Source organism: Dendrobium catenatum, unplaced genomic scaffold (genome assembly GCF_001605985.2).
Source record: "Dendrobium catenatum unplaced genomic scaffold, ASM160598v2 fragScaff_scaffold_621, whole genome shotgun sequence".
Classification (NCBI taxonomy): Eukaryota; Viridiplantae; Streptophyta; class Magnoliopsida; order Asparagales; family Orchidaceae; genus Dendrobium; species Dendrobium catenatum.
Genome location: NW_021319083.1, coordinates 3,423,744 through 3,449,470, shown reverse-complemented (window position 1 = coordinate 3,449,470; position 25,727 = coordinate 3,423,744). Strand labels below are relative to the sequence as shown.

Here is a 25,727-nt window from a genome sequence, read left to right as displayed (position 1 = left end):
CCGGAATCTTGTAGAGGAGATGGAGGTGATTGGAGGGTAAGTTTAGGATGTGTGGATGTGGGGTGTATGAAGAGGGCTTAGGGTTCATTTTTGGGCATCATTGTGAAGAAAGCTCTTTCTCTTTTCCTTCTTGTTTCTCTAGGGTTTCTTTTGGAGATTTGTCCTTCTCGAAGTGGGACTAGCTTGCTTTTTGTTTTGTCTTGAAGATTAATCAAAGCCTTTGTTTTCCCTCTTCATTTCTTGTTTTGGTTGACTTGATCTTGGTGGAGAAATTCCATCCTTGAAGGAAAATAGGCAAACCCCTAAATTTGTGAAACCTAAGAACGTACAGTTTTCCTCATCAAGATATCATGTATAGATCTATTAAATAGGGATAATTTTATGCAATTAAATTTAAGCATTTTTCCTCCTCAAATTCTCTGAATTAACATTGTATTAAGAGCCTAAGGATACATTAATCCATTCTGGTTTCTTATTTTATTCATTTTCCTGATTCTTGAAGCGTCAAGCTTAAAAGAATAGAGGAATCAAAAAGAGAGAAGCTTGTAAGAGCCTTTATGCATGGTGCTCTTGAGTGTATCAGGAGAGAAACGAGTGACCTCTTCTTCAAGGAGCGGCAGAAAGCACGATTCTGCCCTCTCTTCTACGTCTAGGACATTAGGTTGAGAAAAGCAAACTGAGCATGCGCTTCAACAAGAGCCAACGTATGGAAGCAAACAATCTCTCTTTCCTTGCGACTGAAAGAAAGAACCAAGTTTTCTTTCCGCGTTGGCCTGCATTTTGTCGGCCTTCTCTTGTTACTACACTCCTATAACCAAAGCAGCCTTCATTGTTGTCCTTTGCACCTACTAACTTGATTAATATAGTCTTCATCGACTACAGTTGCTCGCCGCAATGTCTTGAAGCTAATTTCCTCCCAAAGCTTTATGAAGGACTCCATGCGACCAAGGAAGACAAAACTCCAAAATATACAACCTTTTTATCGCATAAATGGAAAAATTTGCTAGAATGGTCTCAATTTAAGACCAACTTGAAAAAAAAAATGAAAAGTAAAGATAAATCACCTCCTTAGAGGTATTACCAAAAGAAGAAAACCTAATTTTTGGGCATGATGAAGCAGACCCGATGATTATGCCCATAGTTATTGGAATTCCATGGAGCCCAATAAAATTAGTAATACTTCATTTGCTTATCTACTGCCAAAGGGAACATATGGAAACATCTCAAAACTCAGATTGTTGCCCAAATCTTCAAAAATTCAGTCAAGAGGGAAGCACAAAATAAGGAAGCAGATCAAAATTGAAATAAGTACTGTCCTTCAAGGCTTGTTAGCAAAAAGTTCATCACTACAGATGCATAGAGATCAAAATGTCCAAAAATATATTGTTATCCTAAAAAAATATTACTGAGAAAGATAGAATGGTATGACTTTTTTGCAGGATTAAATATGAGTTTGACGAGAAATAGAGTTCAGAATCCTTAGAGAAAGAGGAACATCTTCAATAAATTGAGACAATTTCTCTCATTCATGCTGAGGAAAGCCGAGATGAGGTAATCGAACCAAATGCTATTGGAAGTTCCAACCAATGGTGAACCAAATAGGCACTATGGAAAGGAAAGAGTAAGGATTCCCTGAAACCTAAAGACAAATACTCCCTTTGTACAGCTATTGTAAGAAATCAATAACACACAAAGAGACATGCCCTAGGAAACCCAAATTGCATGAAGCACCCGAAGTTAGAGTATAATCAAAAGAAGTGGACAAAAAGGGACATCACAAACTAAACATACAAGTCAACCCAACCCATAAATGCAGTACAGGTTTAGAGAAGCTCAACAAAGAAGATAATAATAAGCCTAGAAAACAACTATTGCGTATCCTTTGAACAATCACTTGAGTCTTCTTCTCTTACACCCTTTTCCAGAAAGTTTTGATATATCCATCAAATTAGAGTATCATTTAGAAATTATTTTAAAAGATTGTATGGATCACTGATTCAGAGCCACATATCACATAACACACTCGATACTCACTCCATCAACTATTTACTCCTTGTCCTAGGATAAGAAAATCATCTGTTTGATAAGTTCTCTTACCATATAACAGGCAAGAAGACCATACCCTTTTTTACTGCTCTCTCACTCTCAAAAATTGCTCCACAGTGCACTCGAATTATCCACAAACCTAATCTCCATACAAAAACTAACCAGTGATCATAATTGTCAAGTGCCTATTTAAACACTACTTGTATGTTGATTTCAGACCAGGGATGCGAGGAAGAATATTGACTTGCTAAGGAGAAAAGATACACTTTACTAGCTGAAAGAGCTGAACAAATACACTATATCAAAAGGGTTATTTTATGTTATCCCTATTAATAAAAAATCACTATTTGGTTTATCATTTTAATGCTAAGACATTCATCTTTTTGATATCTTAAAAAATATGTATCCAAAATTTTTTTTATTGATTTGAAAAATGAGTCCTTTCATTATGAAACCTATGAGTTACAAATCATAGAATGAGTTTCTTTTCCAAACAAAAAACTAAAACACCATACTCCCTTCTAAACCTTTTTCAAAGTGATATCTGGGGATCCTAAAAAATCTCTAACATTCAAAGGACCGATGGTTTGTATCCGTCATTGACGAATGCATTTTAAAGTCTCGTTGGATCTTTCTCCATCAAAAACAAACTTCAACAGCACTATCCTCCCCAATTTCACGCCATCGATCCAGGAACCGACTTCGGGTGGAAATAAAGCAAATTTTGTTTCGACAATACCAAAGATTACTTTAACCAAACCATGACACTCCTACTTGCAGAAAGGAATGTATCATTCATTGAGTTTTCCTGTATTCACACCCCACAACAAAATAGAGGTTGCAAAAAGAAAAAAATAAACTACCTTCTTGCCACCACCCATGCACTTTATATTCCACCATAATGTACTTAAATCATACAAGGAAGCCTTCTGACTGTCGATGTATTTCAAAAACTGACTACCTTCAAAAACCTTGGACTAAAAAAAAATTGCCAATGGGGATCCTGCCCTCTTTTTAACTCTGAATTTCTGAACTTCGTAAAAATACTCGACACCCCAAAAATTTTGGGTGCATTCCTATGTCTACATTCACAACCAAAAATAGAAGAAAAATTAATAAATTCAAAGGGCCACTCAAATAAAATAAATCCTATTGTCCCAAGATATTCATCCCACCCTAGAGAAGATTATAAAGTATTAATCATCTATCCCACCAAGAAAACTCTTGTATATATTGGCGTTACTTAACGAACCAAAACCAACCTACCATTTGGATTTCAATGCGAATGTTCTTGTCCTACATCTCATTTCTCTTTTGAAGGTTTATGTGCATTTGGTGGACAAATTCTTCTCTTGTGAGAATAATTAGGGCAAAGACAAATTGGTGAAACCTAAGGTGTATCAGAGCCATGCATGCTTGCATTCTAAATACGTCTACATCTATGTAGGCACTAGGGATGTAAGTGAGCCGAGCCGGCTCAAGCTCGACTTGCTTATGGGCTCGTGAGCCGAGCTAATCAAGCTCACGAGTCGAGCTAAACGATCTCAAGTTCGAGCTTGAGCTGGCTTGGCTCGTGAGCTCGCGAGCCGGCTCAAATAAATATTAATATTTTAAAACTAATTTTATTTTATTTATTAAATTTAAATATTAAAAAAATTAATAAAAATCATCTAAGTTTTATTTAAATGTTGAACATTTTATCTCTTTTTTTTCCCCCTAAAATTTGATTAAGTTTTAAAAATCCCACTTAAGTTTTAAAAATCCTGTCTAAATTTTAAAATTTCCACCCATGGCTCACGAGCCGGCTCGAGCTCATTTATAATGAGACAAGCTCGAGTTCGAGCTCTCTTTCCAACTGACGAGCTCAGCTCGATAAGGGCTTAAACTCGACTCGTTTACACCCCTAGTAGGCACCAAGCAGTATCCATGAGAGCATCTCTGAATTAGCTAGTTGATAATGCCGGCTGTTTACTTTGTCAGAACTAGAAAGTTTTATCAGTGATACAAGCAGTGACCAATGTAAACATTGCTGGTAGTTTTCTCGTAGTAGTTGTTTTATTAGTTTTTTTATATTTCTTTCAAAAGATCGTGTATAATTGGGTTATCTTCTTGTACAATATTTGCATTGATGAAAATTTTAGATAATTTTGTTAAATTGCTTGAAAGCTAAAAGGTGGACAGTTCAAATTACTGAATTAACAATTCTCTTAGGGGTTTCTTGGTTTGGTGTATTTGGAACATCATGTAAAGTAAATGCACAATTTAAATGCAGTCAATTTGGCTGAATTCACGTGAGATTTGTGAAGAAAGTGGACTATGAAAAAGCAATCTTGCTTGCAAATACTGTATTTTTCATCAACTTTTTCACTCAACCAAACATTCCCTCTGTTGAACATGCATATTTGTTCTTCTGGAGAGTGCTTTGAATGCATTTCATGTAGCTGAAATGTGAGATTCGATCTTCAGCTTTGGATGCAATCATTTGCTTGAAAGAAAGAAGAATACCATAATTTGCAAGTTTTTGATTTACAAATGACAATAAATGAAGAGGGCGTCTTCTCTTCCGTGTAAAGGTTATTTAGAGTTTATTGATTAAGGAATTTTTGTGTGCTAAAGAATGTTTTCTGTGGCATCATTTGCTTGGCTGAGGAGTTACAATCCTTTAGTTGCATTATTGTGGTTAGATTTTGCCTGTGTGGACTGGAGCATATTTTTTATTCAAAGTTTCTTAGTAATGTTTCTATTATTTATTCAGGTCCACGGTTCAGATTCTGACATTGATGCTTTGTGCATTGGTCCATATTTTGCTTCAATGGAAGTGAGTTTTGCTTTGCCTTTTGGTTCAGTCATTTGGGATACTTTGAAAGGCACTTATCCTTTCTATGTGTTTACTTTGCAGGAAGATTTCTTTACTGTTTTGCACGGTATGCTTCAAAGCAGATCTGAAGTATCAGAACTACATTGTGTCAAGACTGCAAAAGTTCCTTTAATGAGATTTAAGTTCAATGGCATATCAATTGATTTTCCTTATGCTCAACTACGAGTTGTATCTGTTCCAGCTGTAAGTATCTTTGTCAAAACTATACCCATCTTCAAATGAAGTTTTTGTACCATCTTGTCAGTAATTTTATTATATTGATTGTTTCTTGCGTTACTATCTATATTATACTTTTTTCTCCTCTGAATAAATTGATTATTCTTTCCATCATGAAACAATTTTTTGTTTGCGACTATAAATTGCATCATATAACATGATATATTGCAGAGATACTCTAATTTATTTTTTATTATGTGACCTTATGGTGACTGGAGTTATTATCTTAAACATTTATGAATCAACTTAGAACTGATTTTTTTTAACTGTTAAAATCATATTTTTTCATTATAATGTGCAACGGATTATGAATGCTTGGTGTGCTTTGGCTAAAAGTAAATTAAGCAATTATTTTTGTTCTTAATTTTTCAAATGTTTTTGTAGTAGTCTCATTCTTATTAATGTAAATTTTAATGTGATTCATGTTTCAAAATTATAACCAACTATGAGTAGGGTCATTAACTATTCGATTTGAAGTCAATTTGATCTTTTGGCTTGAGATCAGCTCAAAATTATTCAGTTCGATCTCAAGCCGAGCAAAGTTTGTTTCATTGGTTGGCACCATCCACTCTATTCAATCTAAGCATGGCTCAGTAACTTCGATTTGAGCTCAATTTAAGTTATTAATCAATCTAATTTTGATCAATTTTTAATTTGAGCTCAATTTAAGTTATTAATCAATCTAATTTTGATCAATTTTTAATTACCAGCGAAAAAGTTTAGTTTATACACTCCTATAGATAAAGCCAGGTAACACCAAGCCTTATTCAGAACTTGATTAGGAATATGGAAAAAATAATTTTGAAGTTGTGGAAACTAATTACTACCCTACAAAGAAATGCTTTATGCAGAGATAGTTTGTCGATCTACCTTCACAATAAGGTCATGTTAATGATTGGAAGAGGGCGCTATAATATTTACAGAGTTGTTTTGTTAAGAATCTTTTATAAAGTTCACATATAATTTTGATTGCCTTAGGTTTTCATTATAGATGAGGGTGCACTATATTTTTCTAATTCCTAACAATACATGCTAAATAGAAGAAAGTATTTTAACTTAACATAATAACATATATATTTTTAATTTCTATCTAACTAATAAGAAACACGGAAAGATTTTTAATATAAATAAAGAACACCACATACTAGAGATGATTAGAAGATCAAGATATGTGTGAGGAAATGCAGTTTTCAGCATCTGCTTGTATTGAGGAATCTACAGGTGGATGAGCACTGACATTTGCTTGAGGCTGAAGAAATTGAAGACAGAGATGAGAAGGGTTGAGCTTTGTTACTACGATGTTTGCGTGTTGAGGCGAAATTGTAGACAAAGATGAAAATGTGGAGCACTGTTGTTGCAATGCTTGCATGTCAAATAGAAAGCATTGATGGAGATGAGAAGGTTGAGTGACTTCTCTCATGCTGCTCACTTTCCTAACCTTGAGTTGTCTGTTGCGATTCTCTCTCCTTTTTATTCTACGTATTAAATCAACCATTGGTTGTGTGAGCCGAACCAAAAATCCTTGAGTTGATAGCATGAATTTGAATCCTGAAGAACCGCACTATTGCTTAGGTAGCGCATAGCGCATAATCGGCCTTCTCTGCACGTGTGATAAAGGTACATGTGATCCCTCAATGGCAGTGTTTTTCCTGTGGAGCACTCTACAGAGCATGCTTTTAACAACAATGATTGTGGCATATGTCAAGTAGTGCATATTGGAGGGCTACAATATGTGAGCCCCTCACAAGCTTTGGTGGCTTACAAGAAGTGATCCGAAAGTTACAAGCTATAGAAATCAACAACCAAGTGGGTTGATAACCGATGGAATAATTATCCAACCCCTCACAGGCTTTCAAATTGTTGCCATAACTAAGTGAATAGTTCATCATTTGGGTCACCAATGGTACTTGTGTCGAATATGATAGATGTGCATCGACTTTAGGATGCGAAGCAAGGTTATCATTAACTATTTCTATTCATTACCATGGATTGAGGAGTTGATCGACCAGTTATAGTCGACAAATTAGTCTTAATTAGACTTGAAATTCATTTACCATTAGATTCAGGTTAGAGAAGAAGAAACTTAGATTGCCTTCAAAACTGGACAATATTATTTGAATGATCGTTGATGCCATTTGGACTTTTCAATACAGCAACAACCTTTGATAAGATTGATTAATGATGTAATGCACCTTTTTTAGATAGATTTCTAATTGTTTATCTAGAAAACTTTTTGTTGTAGAACAACTGGGAAATTTAAGACATTGAGCAAGTTTTAAGCCTTTCTACAAGAAGCCAAATTTACGATGAATCTCAATAAATGCAAGTTAAATAGCCTCATATTTGCTTATGTTGGCTTCATCATAGACTGAGAAGAGCTACAAATAGATTCACAGAAGATCGAAACAATTCAGAAGTAGCCTAAACTATGCACCATTTCAGAAGTCTAGAGCTTCACGGGTGGCTTGTCACCCCCATGTAAGGAATTTTATCCACTAACCTGTGTTGGCCGCCCTCAGGCATCCCCTTATTAGTGATAATGATCCCTTTCAATGGGTTTGAGGAGGAGAGCAGATTTCAATTGCTGCAAAAGATCTTTGAGGCACTGGTGCTTTCCCTTTCTAACTTATTGTTGTCACTTGTCACTTGAGTCGAAGACAGAAGCATCTATTGGTGTTGTCCACGTCTAGGATGGATGACCTGTATATACATCCTGATCCAATCTCGAGCTGAGCTTGACTTGATCTAAGCTGAGCTCACGTAAAGTTTGAATTGAACCAAGTTTGTCTTGATGATTTTGATCTAAACCAAAACTGATTAGATTTCCATGTGATTTTCAAGCTAAATTCATAGCTAGATGTGAACTGGAAACATGTGATACCTTGAACCATACGATCAGGAAAATTTGAAGGACATTACTTTGGCCAAAGGTGATTGATGTTAGTAGATTATGCCTCAAAAGTCTTTAATAAAAGATTGTATTCTAGAAGTAGGCGTTGAATCATAATTGTGTAATCTTTGTGTTAGTAATCAATTTTAGAGCTGTCGTTGAATTGCAGTGCGATTGAAAAAATGTGTAACTTTTCTTATTTTTTCTTTTTAGTAACATCTTGCACTCTACTTTTTCCTTGAAATTGCAGGATGTGAACATATTTGATCCATGCTTAGTGATTCCTGATGAAACGAGTCAGAGAAGTTTTTCTGGAGTCAGGGTTAATCAACGCATCCTTCAATTGGTGCCAAACTTGAAGGTATGGATATCTTCAAACTTATTCAAAATTGACTTTCCTTTAGTATTTGTAGCTACATTGATTTATTTTTTTGAGATTATTTGTATCATCTCTAATAGATTTCTTGAGTTTGTTAATGCTTAAGAGAAGACTGTCCTGCAGAAAATGAAATGCCCACAGTATTGTTGAGTTTCTTTGAAAGTCTAGGCTAGGGTTATATATATAATAAATAAATGAAATTTAAACCTGATATGAGAGTATTTTCCAATATTCATGTGATTTTCTTAAGGTAATTATGGGGTAGATTATACATTGATTACTATGGCTTGGGCTGTGACTTAAAAATGTTTTTTTTTTTCCTTTTGAACTCATGTTAAGTGATATACGGATTAGTTTATAATCATTATTGCAGGATTGTACAACATCTTATATCGATATCCATTAGGGCAGGTTGCACATTTAGTCCTTGAGCTTGACCTTTAAGAGCCTTATTGGACATGAGCTTAAATTGGCTGGCACTGATATGCCCAAGATCAAGCAATAAGCCTGTTTATCATTTTGCCCACCGCTGCTTGCTAGCTGCTGTCACCTATCTCCTGTTACACTTATTTTTGTTGCTCCCTAATCAAATGGAACGAAAGAAAAATTTTGTTGGGATATCTATTGAAACATATCCTCTTCTGAAATGTCATATTCTAGAGAGAGAGAGAGAGAGAGAGAGGCATAATTACATAATACATTCAAGCCTTCTCAAATTTGATTTTGATTAAACTATCATAAACTCAATTTCAACTTGACATGAGTTTCGAGTTCAAAATCTTGGATCAAAACTCAATTTGCTTGATTCAACCAAAAAAATTGTGCAATTTTCTAGGTTTGGTTGTTTTTATTAGGTGTGTGACTTCGACGCCCAACATGATTAAAGTTGGGCCGATCAATTTGAATTCTATATTGAGTTTTTATAAGAGAAATGAATTAAATTGTAAATATGCCTAAACAAGTTTTGCACTCCAAAATCATTTTACACGAGGTAGTTCTAGCACAATGGATTTTGAAGAGCTTAGTTCAATGGGCTTGGTTTTAGCCCATTTGATACACCAATGATTGTAATATTAAGTTTGTTGATTTTATTTTTATGGCATCTCCAGTCGGAAGCATTTTGTGCTATTATTGTGGTTGTGGCTATATTGATTAAGCAACTATTCTAGCTTTAGTCAACATTCCTGCTCTGTCCTACTAAACTCAAGTTTGGTATGAGATCTTGCTGTGGAAGCACCCAAGCTGGAAGAAAAACTGAGAACAAAAACACAAACAATGCAACAGTAATCCTGTAACGAGTAGTATTAACTATCAAAGAGAATAATTTCCAAGGCGTTTCTTCATCCTCATATAACAGAGGGTAACTTTACTAAAAGCTAGTAAGCAAAGAGTAAAAGTGTGTGTACTAAGGTGCCAACTATAGTAATAATGGTAGTGGAGAAAAAAGCAGCAAAACAGAAACTGGTTCTCCACGGTGTAATAAGCCTGCGGAGTACTCCCAATGAGAATGAGTCCACATCAGCCCTCCCCCACTCCGGAAGAGTTCTTCTCCGACGACTCGATCTCAGTAGCCGCTCTGTCCATGGGATGGTATTGGCTAATATCGGCCACGTTGAAGGTGGCGGATGTTAGGATGTCTGGTGGAAGATCTACTACATAAGCTTGATTGCCACTGATTTTATGCTTGATTGCCACTGGACCGATCTTCCTTGGACTAAGCTTTGAGTATGTTCCAGCTGGAAATCTTTCTTTCCTCAAGCGTACCATAACTAGTTCTCCCAGTTGGAAACTCTTAGAGCATCGGTGTACATCGGTTGCTTGCTTATATGAGTCATTGGAGGCTTGCAATTTGTCACGAACGGTATCCAGCATGGTCTTGAAGTCGCCAGCTAACTTTGTTGCCGCCGCATTGTGGCATCTCGGTAGAACAGTGATATCTACAAGATGGTTAGGAGGTTTAGTGTAGACGATGTTAAAGGGGCACATACCGGTGGATCGGTTCGGCATCGAGTTATATGCAAACTCAGCTTGGCTCAAAGCTTCGTCCCACTTCTTCGGGTTGCCTTGTACTAAGCAACGTAGCATATTGCCTAGAGTGCGATTCACTACTTCCGTTTGCCCATCTGTTTGGGGGTGATATGCCGAGCTTAATTTAATGACTGTCTGCAGTTGCTTCCACAGTTCCCGCCAAAAGTGGCTCACAAACTTGACATCTCGATTGGACATAATACTCCGGGGCAATCCGTGGAGGCGAACAATTTCCCTGAAAAACAAATGGGCAACTCCAAGTGCATCAGATGTTTTTTTACAAGCTATGAAGTGGGCCATCTTGGAGAATTTGTCAACTACCACCATAATTGAATCTACTCCTTTCTTTGTTTGCGGCAAGCCGAGAGCAAAATCCATGCTGAGATCCTTCCAAATCGAAATCGGAACTATAAGTGGACTGTATAAACCTGTATTATGGCTTGAACCTTTGTAGACTTGGCACACTGGACAACTTTGCACATATCTCGCCACATCTTTGCGGAGATGCGGCCAAAAAAAACGTGACCGCATTTGCTCAATTGTTTTTTCTCTGCCCAAATGGGCTGACAGAGGAAGCTAGGATGCACAAGGAATTCCCTTTGAATAAAAACCCGTGCCGAAGAGTATAATATCAAAGGGCTGTCCAGCCAAGCAACGTTCCCACGGAGAGGCAAAATCTTTGTCAGCACAATAAAGGTCCTTGAGAGCTTCCAAGCCAGTTATTTCGGTTTGGAGTTGAGTGATGAGGGCGGAGCGTCTACTTAAAGCATCGACCACTCTATTTTGTTGTCCAGATTTATGCTTTAGTACAAAACTAAATTTTTACAAGAAGACGACCCATCTCGCATGCATCCTATTTATGTTTTTCTGGGTGTTCAGAAATTGTAATGCTTGGTTGTCACTGCATAAAACAAAGTCATGGTGCTGGAGATAATGTTCCATTGTTTAAGTGCTCGAATTACCGCATATAGCTCTTGTTCATACGCCGACCATTTTTGTCTCGTCGGGCTTAATTTCTCACTGAAGAACTCAATGGGTCTCTCGTCTTGAGATAACATGGCGCCAATCCCCACAGTTGATGCGCCCGTGTCGACGCGGAAGGCTTTACGAAAATCTGGAGCTGCTAATACTAGGGCGGAAGTGAGTGCCGTCTTGATAGTGTCAAAATTTCACTGCTGTTCCATTCCCCATCTGAAAGAGCTGGCTTTCAGGCAATCAGTGATGGGGGCCATTATTATGCTGAACCCGCGTATAAACCGTATGTAGAAGTTAGCCAATCCATGGAAACTACGAATTTCGGTTAGTGTACGCGGCTGTGGCCATTGTTGTATGATGGCAAATTTGTTGGGATCCATGCTTATGCCTTCCTCGAAAATTATATAACCCAAAAAATGTACTGCATAAGTGGCAAATTCGCATTTGGCCTTGTTCAAAAATGGTTTATGTTGGCAAAGCAAATCAAATATGCACCTTAAATGCTTCCAATGGTCCTCTTGGGACAAACTGAACACCAAGATATCATCGAAGTAAACCACACAACATTTTCCCAAAAAAGGTTTTAGAACCTCTGTCATTACCCGCAAAAATGTAGCTGGCGCATTGCATAACCCGAAGGGCATAACTCTCCATTCAAAAAGGCCACTGCTTGTTTTGAATGCCGTCTTCCATTCGTCGCTGGGCCGAATCCTGACCTGGTGGTATCCACTCCTCAAGTCTAATTTTGAGAATACCTTGGCACCCGCAAGATAATCTAACATATCTTCCACACAAGGGACCGGGAACCGATATTTAATTGTAATTTTATTGATAGCCCGACTATCAAAACACATAATCCACGACCCGTCTTTCTTTGGGACCAATAGAGCCGGAACAGCGCACGGACTCAGGCTAGGCTGAATGAGTTGTTTATGCAGTAGTTCGTCAATAATTTTTTGCAGTTGTACGTGTTCGATCGGGCTCATTTTGTAATGTGGTAAATTTGGTAGAGAAGCGCCTGGTACAAACTACAAAGTCTATCTGATGCTATATGGAACGCAGAGGCGGAATATCATTAGGAAGTTCTGATGGAGTTATATCAGAGAACTCTTGCAAAAGTTGGAAAAGCTCGGGTGGGTGTTCTTCCCATTTCTGAACATCATTTGCTTCTGCCATAACCAGGTCAAAAATATACTTCTCTTCACGTCCAACCTTCAGAAGTGAATTGCCCGTGACAATGCCAAGGGCTGGTTTGCCCTCAGAATTTTCACCTGCGATGCCCGAAACAGTTGGTAGCAGTCGCAACTTACGACCCTTCCATTCGATCGAATATGCATTAGCCCGTCCATCATATATGGCGCCGGCGTCGAACTGCCACGGTCTGCCCAAGATCAGATGACAAACATCCATGTCCAGGACATCGCATAGTATCTCACTTCTATAATGTTTCACAATTGAAAAGGTGACCCGGCACATATCAGACACTTGAATGTCTAGGCCTTTTTTTACCCAACTGATCTTATACGGATTTGGATTCTTAGTGGTTTTAAGCTGTAGGGCCTGCACCACCGCTTTTGAAATAATATTTTATGTGCACCCATTATCAATTAAGAGATCACATACCTTCCCTTTTATAGTACATTTTGATCTAAAAATAGTATTCCTTTGGGAATTTGTGTTATGGCTAGGTGCTAGCAAGAGCTTTTGTAGCACACATAAGACCGGATCTCCTTCATCTCCAATGACTTCTTCATACTCCTCTTCAAGTTCCGCTTCGGTCGGAGCTATGTGTTGCTCGGAGTCCCCTTCTATGAGTCGTAATTGCTGTCGGTTCGGGCATTCATTAGATTTATGCCCTGGTTGAAAGCATAGAAAGCACGTCAAAGTTGTTGGCCGGCCATAGGAATTTTCTCTGGCAGGACCTTTCATTTTGTGTTGCAATTTGTTGTCACCTGTTGGCGGAGGTAACGTGGTTGGGGAAACTTGTTTATGAGCTGATTTTGGGGTGTTGGTCTGAACAGAGACTTGACCCCGATTGTCTGAAGCAGTGAAGTCACTGAAATGCCGGCGCTGTTGGAATGAACAGGAAGGCCCTATTGATTTGCATTTCCGCCTTTAATGCCAAGTTGACAGCCTGTGACAAGGACCAAATAGAATTCAGCTCGAGCTTGTCTTGTATGGATTCTTTCAACCCCCCAATATACCGAGCTACTATTTGATTAGTGGTTTCATTAAGATTGTTGCGAGCACTAAGGCGGTATAATTCTTCTGTATAATTGCTCACACTTCGTTGCCCTTGCATACATTGTTGAAATTTCATGTAGATTAGTTGCTTGTAATCTGTCGGCAGGTAATGGTTCCTTAACAGCTGCTTCATCCTTGTCCACTGCCGAACATTGCCTTTCCCCTCTCGCTGCCGAGCCTGTAACAATTGCTGCCACCAAGCGCTAGCTCCGCCTCTCAAGCGGCATGCTACATATTTTACTTGTTTTTGTAGAGGAATATCCATATATTCAAAGAACGTCTCTACGGACCGTTCCCAATCTAGAAAATCCTCGATATGAAGTTTCCCATAAAAAAATGGAATATCCATTTTGACCTTAAATTCTCCGTAATGCCTTAGTGGTGCTTCATGACGATGACGCGGCGGAGGAAAATAATGGGGGATATCATCGTCGTCTGAATCAGACGCATTATCATGTTGCCGCACAACCACATCAACTTCAGAATCCGTCAACTCCGGAGCATCCTGGCGCATTTGTCGGTTGCCTCTTGCCCGTGGAGGGCCTGCCCGATGGGGCGGAGATGCTACTGGCGGTGGCAGTTGGACATTACTACCTCCAGCTTTGATACTCTGTAACTCCAAGCGTACCTTTGTGGAAAATCGACGGAACTCAAGTCTTGAGTTCCTCCAATTGCTTAATGATCTTGGACTGGATATCTCACACAGGGCTTTCGCCTTGATCTCCGTCAAGCGCGGGTTGTCTACTGCTTTTCACCATTAGTCGCGACCGAGCTCTAATACCAGATTGCTGTGGAAGCACCCAAGATGGAAGAAAAACAGAGAACAAAAACACAAATAATGCAACAGTAATCCTGTAACGAGTAGTATTAACTATCAAAGAGAATAATTTCCAAGGTGTTTCTTCATCCTCATATAACAGAGGGTAACTTTACTAAAAGCTAGTAAGCAAAGAGTAAAAGTGTGTGTACTAAGGTGCCAACTATAGTAATAACGGTAGTGGAGAAAAAAGCAGCAAAACAAAAACTGGTTCTCCACGGTGTAATAAGCCTGCGGAATACTCCCAATGAGAATGAGTCCACATTAGATCTGCTCTCTGCTTCTCGCCCCTTTAGTTTTATGTTTCATGCATGATGTGCGTACTGTTCCTAATGGTGCAATTGAACAGCACACAATGGAGGGGCATTGGTGATGCAGCTTTCATGTACCATTTGCCCAAGTCACAGTTGTTGAATAAATTTTATGCACAAAGCTTTTTTTGTGATTTTGCTTAGTTCTATTCATCCAGCATACCCGTATAAATCCTATATGAACTGTAAATTACTCGTGGAATGGAATTTTGTTCTAACATACAAAGATGAAATCATGGAGGAATTGTTCTCTTCTGATCTTAACAATACCGTGGAAGCTATGATAGCTGCTCCTTTAATTTTGTTGGCAGCTTTGGCAAGGAGAATTCAAATATGAAAAGTATTCATCTCCCCCATTCCAGCTTCTATTCTGCCTGTTGCTGGTAATGGAAACATCATTCTTGAGTTGGCTCCAACTGTCACGGTTTGTATTAATCTTAAACTGAACTTTCTTCCAGGAAAGAGATCTGCTCCCCCTTAATGCCTGATTTGGTTTCCTCTTAAAAATTGTGGCGATATTCTGTTCCCATTTTGGAACATAGGAAGAATTTGACTTCAGCTGCTCCTTTTGCTAGTGTTCCCACAGAGTACAAATTGTGTCCTATCAACTCTAGACTCAAATACAATAGGTTCCTTCTAGTTGACAACTGTTAACCTCTATACAAAGAAACAACCAGAACTCAGATCATAAAGTCCTCACAAAATGAGGGCGAAATCTCTGGGTAGTGTCTTATCTACAAACCCATCTGCCTTCCAAAATTTACCTCGGAACTTAGTTCATTAAAACTCCCTCGCCGAATAAGAAAAGCAAGCGGAGGCCGGGGCCGAATTTTCGGAGCCCACAACAACCTTAATGATCTCATAAGATGTCATTAGATGGTTGCTCCATTTTTTTCAGATATTGGATCGTTGAAGTTGTTCCCCTTAAGATTCTCCAACACGCCCACCTTACTGTCTTTCACTTTGCTCAATTCTGAGCAGACTAAGTGAAGTCTATATCATTAAAAAAAAAAATTGTGGGTCTAGAGATCCAATATCCTTCAATCCAAATCATGTTTTCCTAATCTCTTAGGTTTTGGGTCTGGAGGATTATATTCCCCAACCCTTCCACCGTGCTTAGTTCTTTCTTCTCTGGAGATTCTTATTGTGTTTTTTCCTTTTTAATAAACATTAGGACTTGGAATCAATGTTTATGGTTTTAGGATTTAAATTTAAAAGAAAGATGATTTGTGAGGGGGTCAATAAGTAGAAGCTGTATATTATTTGTTTTTTAATAATTTGATCTCTTTCTGGGCATTCTTATATCCGTTGGTGGCTCTAAAATATGGGGCCTATAAAAACTGTTGAAGGTTCAGTGGTGGAATTTGATAGGAAATACTCGTTTGCACAAGTAAACCTAACCCAAATCAAATACCTAAGCCAAGTAAACTGCTGTCCGCAGCAAGAACACAGCTCAAACAGTGAAAATACTGAGAGAAAACGTAGGGAGAAACGTAGAAAAACGATGCAAACGCTTTTATTTCAATAAAGGATGAAAAGCACTTGCAAGATACAACTTTCCTTCAATTCGAGAGGAAGGAAAAACTCTCCAACGATCTCCGGCAACGCCAAGAGCCCAAGAACAACAAACCCTAGATCTCCCAAGAAATTCAAAATCAAGATCCCCCTAATTCCCCTCATAACTCCCTATTAAAACAATCTAATACAAATTAAAAGCAAAAGGACTACTCTACCCTTCCTTCTCCCTCCAAAAACACTTAACCCATGTTTGAATTGCAAGTGGACCCCACTCCCTGGCTCCCTCTCTCTTCCGCGCGGCTCCTCTGCGTCCGTCGCGAATAGAACTGGACCGGCTGGGCCGGTCCAGGTAGAGCCGGTCCAAGCTGGACCGGCATAACAGAATTCATCTTAATTATGGAAATGTCCAGTCTTCTTAGATTGTTAGATTTTTTATCACTCTTTTACTTCAATCTGTTGATTTTATCAAAAAATTTATTTGAACCGTATCTGTGCTCTTCATTATAGAATGATAAGCAGCTTTTTAAGAATGGACTTTACAATATTGGTGCTTGATGATCTTCTGATTGGATTCTTTATGTTGACATCAATGATACCATTGCTTTTTGTAAAAGATTTGCTAATAGCAGGAAATTACCCTCTGATCTCTTTATATACTTTATCAAACTTATTCATTTTTATTGATCTTTCTCTGACGGGTCATAGATTTACTTGATCTAAATGAAATTTTTGCCAAGCTTGACATATATTTTCTCCCCTTAATGAGATAGCATTTTTTTCTAACGGTGGCTAAAAAACATTGAATAATTTATCATTTGAACACTATCTAGTTATCTTCTATTCTAATCTTGCTCCTATTTTCAAATCGAGATTATTTAGTTTTGAAAAGTATTGGTTTAAAAATTTGGTTATTTCCTAGCGGAAATATTTCCTTATTAATGTGGAGATGATACGAAGCATTTGGTGTCTAAACTTTGATATTGATTAGAAGGCTTAAGTTTTGGAAAAGACAACATCATGCTTTAGATGTGTAGTGATAAGAAATTAATTTTGGGAAACGTGTAATTTTATTGAGATTATTTCCTTTGAAAATTACTAACTAGAGGGGATAAAAAATAAGTTCATTCATTAAACCAAAGTGAATAAACATGTTATTTCTGATCAACCATTCATTATTTTCTTGCATTTTTTTTTTCTTACTACGAAAGCTTATAGCAATAATTGAGAGGCCTTCAACTCTCTTGTTAACTTTAGTAAGTTCTATTTTCAAGATTATTCTTATTCTGTTTTCTAGATGAAATCAAAATGACTATTTTTTGTCTTAATGATTTCTCTTATGTTTTTTTTTTAATCAAATTGTGAGAAATTATACAATCTAATTTGGCATTTATGTTTGAAGATATTTATTTGGGCAAAGCCTCCTTTGCTGAATAGAGTTCAATTTTCATTTGTCCGGTTCCTAAAAGAGAAAACAATTCGGTTAATGGAGCTTTCAAAAGTCTCACAACTGCTTGTTAACAAATTCAAAGGTTTTCTGCTCAAAGTGCTTGTTGTCTCTCATGTTGCTTAAATAGAGGGAATTCGACCTATCGATTATATTATTGTTGCCCATGTATTGAGTCACTGTACTATCAAAAATAATGAGAATGTCAATTTTGAAATAGATTTGAAATGGCTTTTGATAGTTGCATGTGAGATTTTCTTTGTACTATTATAGATTGTTTCTTTCCTTTGAAATTCATCTCCTATAATATAGATTCAATGTCCCATTCAACTTCTCTGATCAATGTCTTAGCAATTAATTTAATGTTTTAAGGTTCTTAGGAAATGATACCCCATTTCTTCATTTCTTTTCATTATTATTACAAAAGTTTTGGGCTTGGAATCAATTACCCAAATCCTCTCTTATTTACTTTGATAAAGAACATGGTTTGGGTATTTTTCTTACTTTGATGGTGGTCAAAATCGTATCAAATAGAAAAATATTTATGACAAATCAGTGAATCTTTATTTATTTTTTTCTTTGTTTTATCGTGTAGCACTTCCAAGCAATGTTGCGATGCATGAAGTTATGGGCCCTAAGACGTGGACTTTATTCTAATGTGAGTATCGAACTTCTATGTTTTTTCTAAAATCTATTTAGATTGAGCATGCAATAAAAGTTTTACCCTTGCAGTTACTTGGATTCTTTGGGGGGATTCATCTTGCAATACTGGCAGCTTTTGTTTGCCAAAGATATCCTAATGCTAGTATAAGTGCTCTCATAACATTGTTCTTTGAGACGTTTTCTAATTGGCCATGGCCAAAGCCAGTTTTTCTACAAGACCAATCAATACCATCAAAGAATCCTGATGAGCGCTACTTTATGCCCATCCTGATGCCTTGCAGTCCATTTGATTGGTGTAATTCCAACATAACAAGAGGCACATTCAGGAAAATTATGAAAGAAATTAAGCGTGGTTATGACATCACAAAGGTGAACTTCCTGTTTTCTACATGCAGACTATTTTGATTGTATTTTTCACTTAGGTTTTATTGCTTATGAAAGCGTTGTTCCATTAATGCGTTTAGTTTATTTGTCCCTGTTTAATTTTGTGGTCAGCAAGTTGTTAGACCGGTCCCTAGGGGATCGGTTCTTGTTTATTTAAGGAGGGGCGGCGGCAAAAAGAGAGAGAGGAGTGGGGTCCACTAAAACTTCAAATTCAAACTCTTTGGACCGGTTCTTGTTTATTTAAGGAGGGGTGGCGGCAGAGAGAGAGAGTGGGGTCCACTAAAACTTCAAATTCAAATTCTTTGGAGGGAAAGGAGGGGCGGCAAAGGCTCCTTAGTCATTGTATGCTTTAAATAGGATGAGGGAATTAGGTTTAGGGTTATATTTTGATTATTGGGTTCTTGTGAGAGCTTTTTCTTGGTGTCTTCTGCTGTAGATTCGTCTAGAGAGTGGGAGAGAACCATCCTCCTCTCAAATTGAGGATCAATTGTATCTTTGCTTTCGTCGTTTCTGTTAGTTCTCTCTCGTGAAATCAAATTATTGTTTGGAGGGGTTTCCTTCAGATTTTGTGTGAATCATTTGTTGTTTTTCTCTATCTTTTTTAGGGTTTACTTGAAATATTATAGTATTTCCTATCGGCCAAATTTTCGGAACTAGCATGGTTGAAGTCAAATTTATGGGAAAAAAGTAATTCCGAAATAATTTTAAAAGGAGCAAATGTGCTGAACCATCTGGCGTAATATAAGAATACGCTTTCTTGATCAGCACATTCAAAGAATGCACCGAACTGTTCAGCGCATTCTTAGAATGCGCGTAACAGTTCGACGCATTCTTTGAATGCGTCTAATAGGTTTGAGTTTCACACATTTCACGTGAGTTTGGCTGCAGCAAAATGAATTTTCATGCATTCATGTAATGATTGTGATGTTTGAAGTTATGATATGCCAATGATAAATTTTTGTTTGAGAAATGAAAATATTTTATTGTTGGGTTTCTTTATTATTTATAGTCTTTTGATTTTTTTTAAACATATTATCTTACCATAGTTATTATTAATAATAATTAAAATAAAATTTTGAATTTTCTATAACTTTTTCTATTTGTTTTTTCATGAGTGACAATTTATTTTCATATGATAATTTTCGCTTATTATCATATTTTTTTAAATTAATTTATGAAAATGTTATAATTTTAATAGTAAATTTTTTTATATAAGTTTTTATGTTTAAATAATTTTGAATGAATGGATTAATAATTGGAGAATAATAATTTTAAATATAGGTATTTATAACTTAATTGAAATATTTATGAAATATAAGTTGAATTATAATATAATATATAAAGATAAATAAGATATAATTAAATTAAAATTTTTAAACAGAAAAATAATAAAGATTTAAAGAGAGTATATATTATAATTTATTTTATTTATAATTAAATTTGTAAATAATTTGTTTTTGGATAAAATAAAAAAGTCCATTTATGGAATACATTATTTTTCATAAAATAAATAAAATGAGTAAATTAAATAATTGAAGAAAATAGTATAGTATTAGTAATTATAAATAAATGTAAATAATTTAAAATTTTGATTTTAAAATTATTAAATAATATAAATATTTAATTTAGTAGATTGTATTTAATTTAAAATTTCACTAAAACTTTCTTTGTTGAAATATAATAAGACCGACTCAGAGGTTTTTAAGATAATTAACATCATATTCATACATATCAAATAATACTCCATTCATATATATCAATACACACCCTTGTCATATCTTAAGCACATGTCGTACACGAGCTTGAAGTTGTGTTTGTGTTGGATGGACAACATTTGAATTGGAACATAAATCCGTGTTGAAGTTGGTTCCAATCTTCGTCATTTAAAAAAAAATTTTCCTTTCTATCTTGAGAATCTTGCATCAGCATTTTATAGTTGTCTAAAAGTCATTTATCTTCTTTAGGGCACCAATAATGGTATAAAATACCATGATCTATATCAAATATCGACCTTCCCATCCCCGGCTTAAATATACATTCTTTGTCACGACCAAGTTCTCGAATACGCCCCTTCAAAAAATTTAATGATACGAGGTGGCCCCCCATATTGTAAAATTTATTTTGTAGCAATTTCCAACCAACATCTCGAAGTTGAAAGCCATACCTATATTGTCTTAATTTCATAACATCATCATTTTCGTATCATAAGATGACATCCTCGTTTTCCCCCAAGTATGCATAACATTTCTAAAAATTCCATTCATTATTCCTTTTGCTTCTGGGATCTCATCTGTACTGTAAGCCAAACTTTCATGTAAATGACTACTTCCTTCTTCAATCAGTTGCTGCGTCAATGCGCCTCTTATTGTTTCAATGATAGAAGTGTACATTTTGTAGTAATGAAGTTCTTCTTCCTTAACAAATGTATTCCTATGTAACATGGAAAAAAAGATGATGTGAAATGACTAAAAAATTATGGATTTTATAAATAAAAATAATGTATACTAATACATATTGAATATTAAGTTATAGTTAAAATAAGATAATAATATAATAATTAATATAATACTTTATTATTAAACTTTAATCATTATGTTAGAGTATTATTGTAATTTTTATTAATTAGTTGATGTGATACTTTAATCATTATGGATTTTATGTTATATTTTATAATATCAGATCAACTAATTAATAAAAATTAGAATAGTACTCTAACATAATGATTAAAGTTTAATAATAAAGTACTACATTAAGTATTATATTTCTATCTTATTTTAACTATAACTTAATATCCAATATGTATTAGTATACGTTATTTTTATTTATAAAATCCATAATTTTTTTAGTTATTTTACATCATCTTTTTTTTTTCATGTTATATAGGAATACATTTGTTAAGGAAGAAAAAACTTCATTACTACAAAATGTACTCTTCTATCATTAAAACAATAAGAGGCGCATCGACGCAGCAACTGATTGAAGAAAGAAGTAGTCGTTTACATGAAAGTTTGGCTTATATTATAGATGAGATCCTAGAAGCAAAAACAATAACGAATGAAATTTCTAGATGTGTTATGCATACTTGGGGGGAAGACGAGGATGTCATCCTATGGCATGAAAATGATGATGTTATGAAATTAAGGTAATATAAACCTGACTTTCAACTTCGAGATGTTGGTTAGAAATTGCTACAGGATAAATTTTGCAACATGGAGACCACCTCATATCATTAAATTTTCTAAAGGGGCTCCAACACGGATTTATGTTCCATTTCAAATGTTGTCCAATACAAACACAACTTCAAGCTCGTGTATGACATGTGTTTAGGATATGACAAGGGTGTGTATTGATATGTATAACAAGAGTATTATTTGATATGTATGATTATGCTGCTAATTATCTTAAAAATCTCTAAGTTGATTTTATTACATTTTATGATTTTAACAAAGAAAGTTTTAGTGAAATTTTAAATTCAATTCAATCTACTAAATTAAATATTTCTATTATTTAATAATTTTAAAATCAAAATTTTAAATTATTTAATAAAAAGTTTTACTATTAAAATTATAACATTTTTATAAATTAATTTTTTTAAAAAAAGTACGATAATGAGCGAATATTATCATACAAAAAATAAATTGTCACTCATGAAAAAAACAAATAGAAAAAATTATAGAAAATTTGTAATTTTATTATTATTATTATTATTAATAACTACGATAAGATAATATATTAAAAAAAATCAAAAGGCTATAAACAATAAAGAAACCCAACAATAAAATATTTTTCTTTCTCAAACAAAAATGTATCATTGACATATCATAACTTCAAACATCACAATCATTACATGAATGTACGAAAACTCATTTTGCTATAGCCAAACTCACGTGAAATGCGCGAAACTCAAACCTGTTAGGCGCATTCAAAGAATGCGCCAAACTTTAATGCGCCAAACAGGTACGCGCATTCTAAGAATGCGCTGAACAGTTCAATGCTCCGATCAAGAAAGCGTATTCTTATATTACACCAGATGGTTCATCGCGTTTGCTCCTTTTAAAATTATTTCGGATTTATGCTTTTTCCCCTAAATTTGGCTTCAACCATGTTGGTTTCGAAAATTTGGCCTTAAAGATATGGACTTGTGTGATTTTAAGTAGCCTACATCTTAGGGTAGAGGATATTTACTCTACTTATACTCCATTTCCTGGAATGGTGTAAATATAGTTTCTTTTTTTAAGGGAAAGCTGGAGCTGCATAGCTCGAAGTTGAAATTCTTGTTTGGGCTCTAAAAAACGAGTCATCTTTTGCTAAGACGAAGCTATTCCAGGATGTTGATTGTTGAACTATTATCGATTTTATATACAGATGTTGCTTTTGTTTAGTTTTACTTCCGTGTAAATATCAACGTTACATAACCTAATTAGGCACAATATTGAACGAAGTAGGAGATCTTACCTTATTGAGATTACCACAGAAACCCATCATTTATATATGCTCATTATATTTGATTGTTATTAGCTTATATGCAATTGCTGCAATAAAAACTCACAATAGTTGGGGGCTAGGAGTACAATCATGAGACCCAGAATTTCTCCACATTGTATAAGTAGGGCTTTGAATACACATTGATTGCAGGGGGTTGTAGCTTTGAGTTTTTCCATGCTAGGATAGGCTACTACATGAATCCATATTGATGCTAGCAGCATGTGGTTTCAATTCTCTTACTTTTGCTTAACGATCGTTAGGCAATGCCATGATGCACTCTCTTTCTTAGTTCTTGCTCCATGATAGATCTGATATCTCTGTTGGTTTAAGGTGGGGCTGCTTGGTTGGAGGAAAAGTAAATGCAAAGCATAGAAAATGCTTTGCTTTTTTCACTTTTATGTGTTTGGTTGGTTATCGGGTAAAGTAAAGTAAATTCATAATGCATTCTGAACTCCCCGCGGTTGTGCATTTTCGGCTTAGAGTGAACCCGCTCAAAACTGAATGAAAAAGGAATTTCGCCGGTGCAAAAGAAAGAGGTGTATGCAAGAATCAGAGAAGATAGACGAAAGGGAGGCCGGACGGTGCAGATTCACGTGTGGGAAGAGCTGTGGATGTGCAGCTTCGGGTCTCGTTCACGTGAGACGAGCGAAGGCGAGACGAGAGCCATTAGTGTGTGGAGCAGGCGGAGGCGGGTTCGCTTGTGTAAGAAGGATGGAGGCAAGACCAGAGCATTTATGCGTGGAGCAGGTGGAGGCAGAAGGGAGCGGTTGTGCATGGAGTAAGCAGAGGCGAGTTTTCTCACATGTGTGGGAGTCCGACGGTACAGGTGAAGATGGGTGTTGGGTCAGAGAACGACGCAGGAGACGTGTACAGGTAGTTTACTCCGAGGTATGCCTTTCCACTTTTGGTTGATTTGTCCACTCCATGTAGGAACTTGGAGCTACAGGATGGTCAGACCACCTCGGGCGGGAACCCGGAGCCGCAAATGTGTCTTATGTTGGGGAAATGAGCTGATTTTACTTTACTCTGCATGCACTCAACCAAATAGAAAAAATTGTTCCCTTACATTCACTTTACAGACAACTAAAAACCCTCAAAGTATTTACTCTATTCTGCATTTATTTTACAGCTAACCAAATAACCCTTAAGGCGAAATATCTACATTCATAAATAATTGACATTAATTCACTTAACCTTGTTCTTTTGCACCGTGAATTTTTATTAAATTTCTGATTTCTTTTCCAAGAACTGCGTTATTTGCTATTTTTCTTTCTGTTAGCTTATCATTAATAATGCTAAATATGATTTTCTGGCTTATTGCAGGACCAGGGGAGGCTAGATTTCCAATGGTCTCATCTTTTTAACCATTTCCCATTCACTGAGAGTTATAACTATTTTGTTAGGATTTGCCTTATTGCTCCAGATCATGATGAGCTGCAGGACTGGGCAGGCTGGGTTAAGTCCCGATTACCCGGCCTTCTTCTCAAGGTTATGTTTTTACTAATTCTTGATTTGATTTTGGTTTCATTTGCATAATTTTATCCCAATTATTTACTACGGTGATTCATACCTATTCTCTCTTTTATGTAACTTTGTAACCCTAAAATCTTTTTAGTTGTAATTCAGCTAGAGAGGGAGCATGGATTCTGTGACCCAAACCCTAAAGAATATGTAGATTCCAACGTGGATAACCCTAATGTTGTTTTCTACTGGGGCTTATCATCTCTGGGCCGTGCTGGCTTTGATCTCAGCTCTATCAAGGAGGAATTCATGAAAAGCATCAACAAAGAAGAACACAGTGGGTATCAAAACACAAAATGTAAATTGGAGTTGTCTATTCTACAAACCTCCCAGCTTCCCAAGGATCTTGACCTCAACTATGGAAGTGAAAAGAGAACAAAAGCTTGCTGGAGAATTATGGATTACTACAATCAACACAGAAAACCTGCATATTCTCAGTACATTCCCAGTTACTTCATTGGTTATGTGGCCTCAAGTGGTGATCAGTTAAGTCCTATCGGTTAAGGCTTCGTTTGGGACAGCTTTCATACTATTTTTTAAAACGGTTTTCTAGTATAAAATTTTCAAATTCAAGAAATTTTTATATTAAAAGCTATTTTAAAAAGCAAGAAGAAAGCCGACCTAAACGAAGCCTAAGAAGCAATGAAGCTTATTTCTTGCTTGTTTGGTCAGTTAAGAAACTGTGAAGTTTCCAGGGCCTTAAACGTGAGTTCATTTATCTTGCTATGATTGGTATGTGGTCGGGTGGCTTTGCCAATTTTGGGCTTTGTATAGGGACGATGAGTGCTTCAGATTAAGCAGAGCATTCGCTCTATAGCATTAAGAATTGTACATTTTTGCATGTAACTAAAATGGATATTTTGGCATTTTATAATTTGTATTCAGCATGTCTCTGATGATGAAATTAAAAGTGCTGTATTTTCTGGCA

At 36.1% G+C, this 25,727-nt stretch overlaps 1 protein-coding gene across 1 annotated transcript in view; it reads left to right on the top strand.

Moving 5' to 3' along the window:
- The window catches only part of LOC110106137 (nuclear poly(A) polymerase 3), a 35,770-nt gene extending 10,043 nt beyond the window's left edge, over positions 1–25,727 (top strand). The window contains exons 4-10 of the mRNA XM_020835903.2: positions 4,802–4,864; positions 4,946–5,107; positions 8,281–8,391; positions 18,342–18,404; positions 18,479–18,778; positions 24,602–24,766; positions 24,905–25,727. Of these exons, the coding sequence (XP_020691562.1) occupies positions 4,802–4,864; positions 4,946–5,107; positions 8,281–8,391; positions 18,342–18,404; positions 18,479–18,778; positions 24,602–24,766; positions 24,905–25,303 (1,263 nt within the window). The 3' untranslated portion in view covers positions 25,304–25,727. The remainder of the gene's footprint in view (positions 1–4,801; positions 4,865–4,945; positions 5,108–8,280; positions 8,392–18,341; positions 18,405–18,478; positions 18,779–24,601; positions 24,767–24,904) is intronic.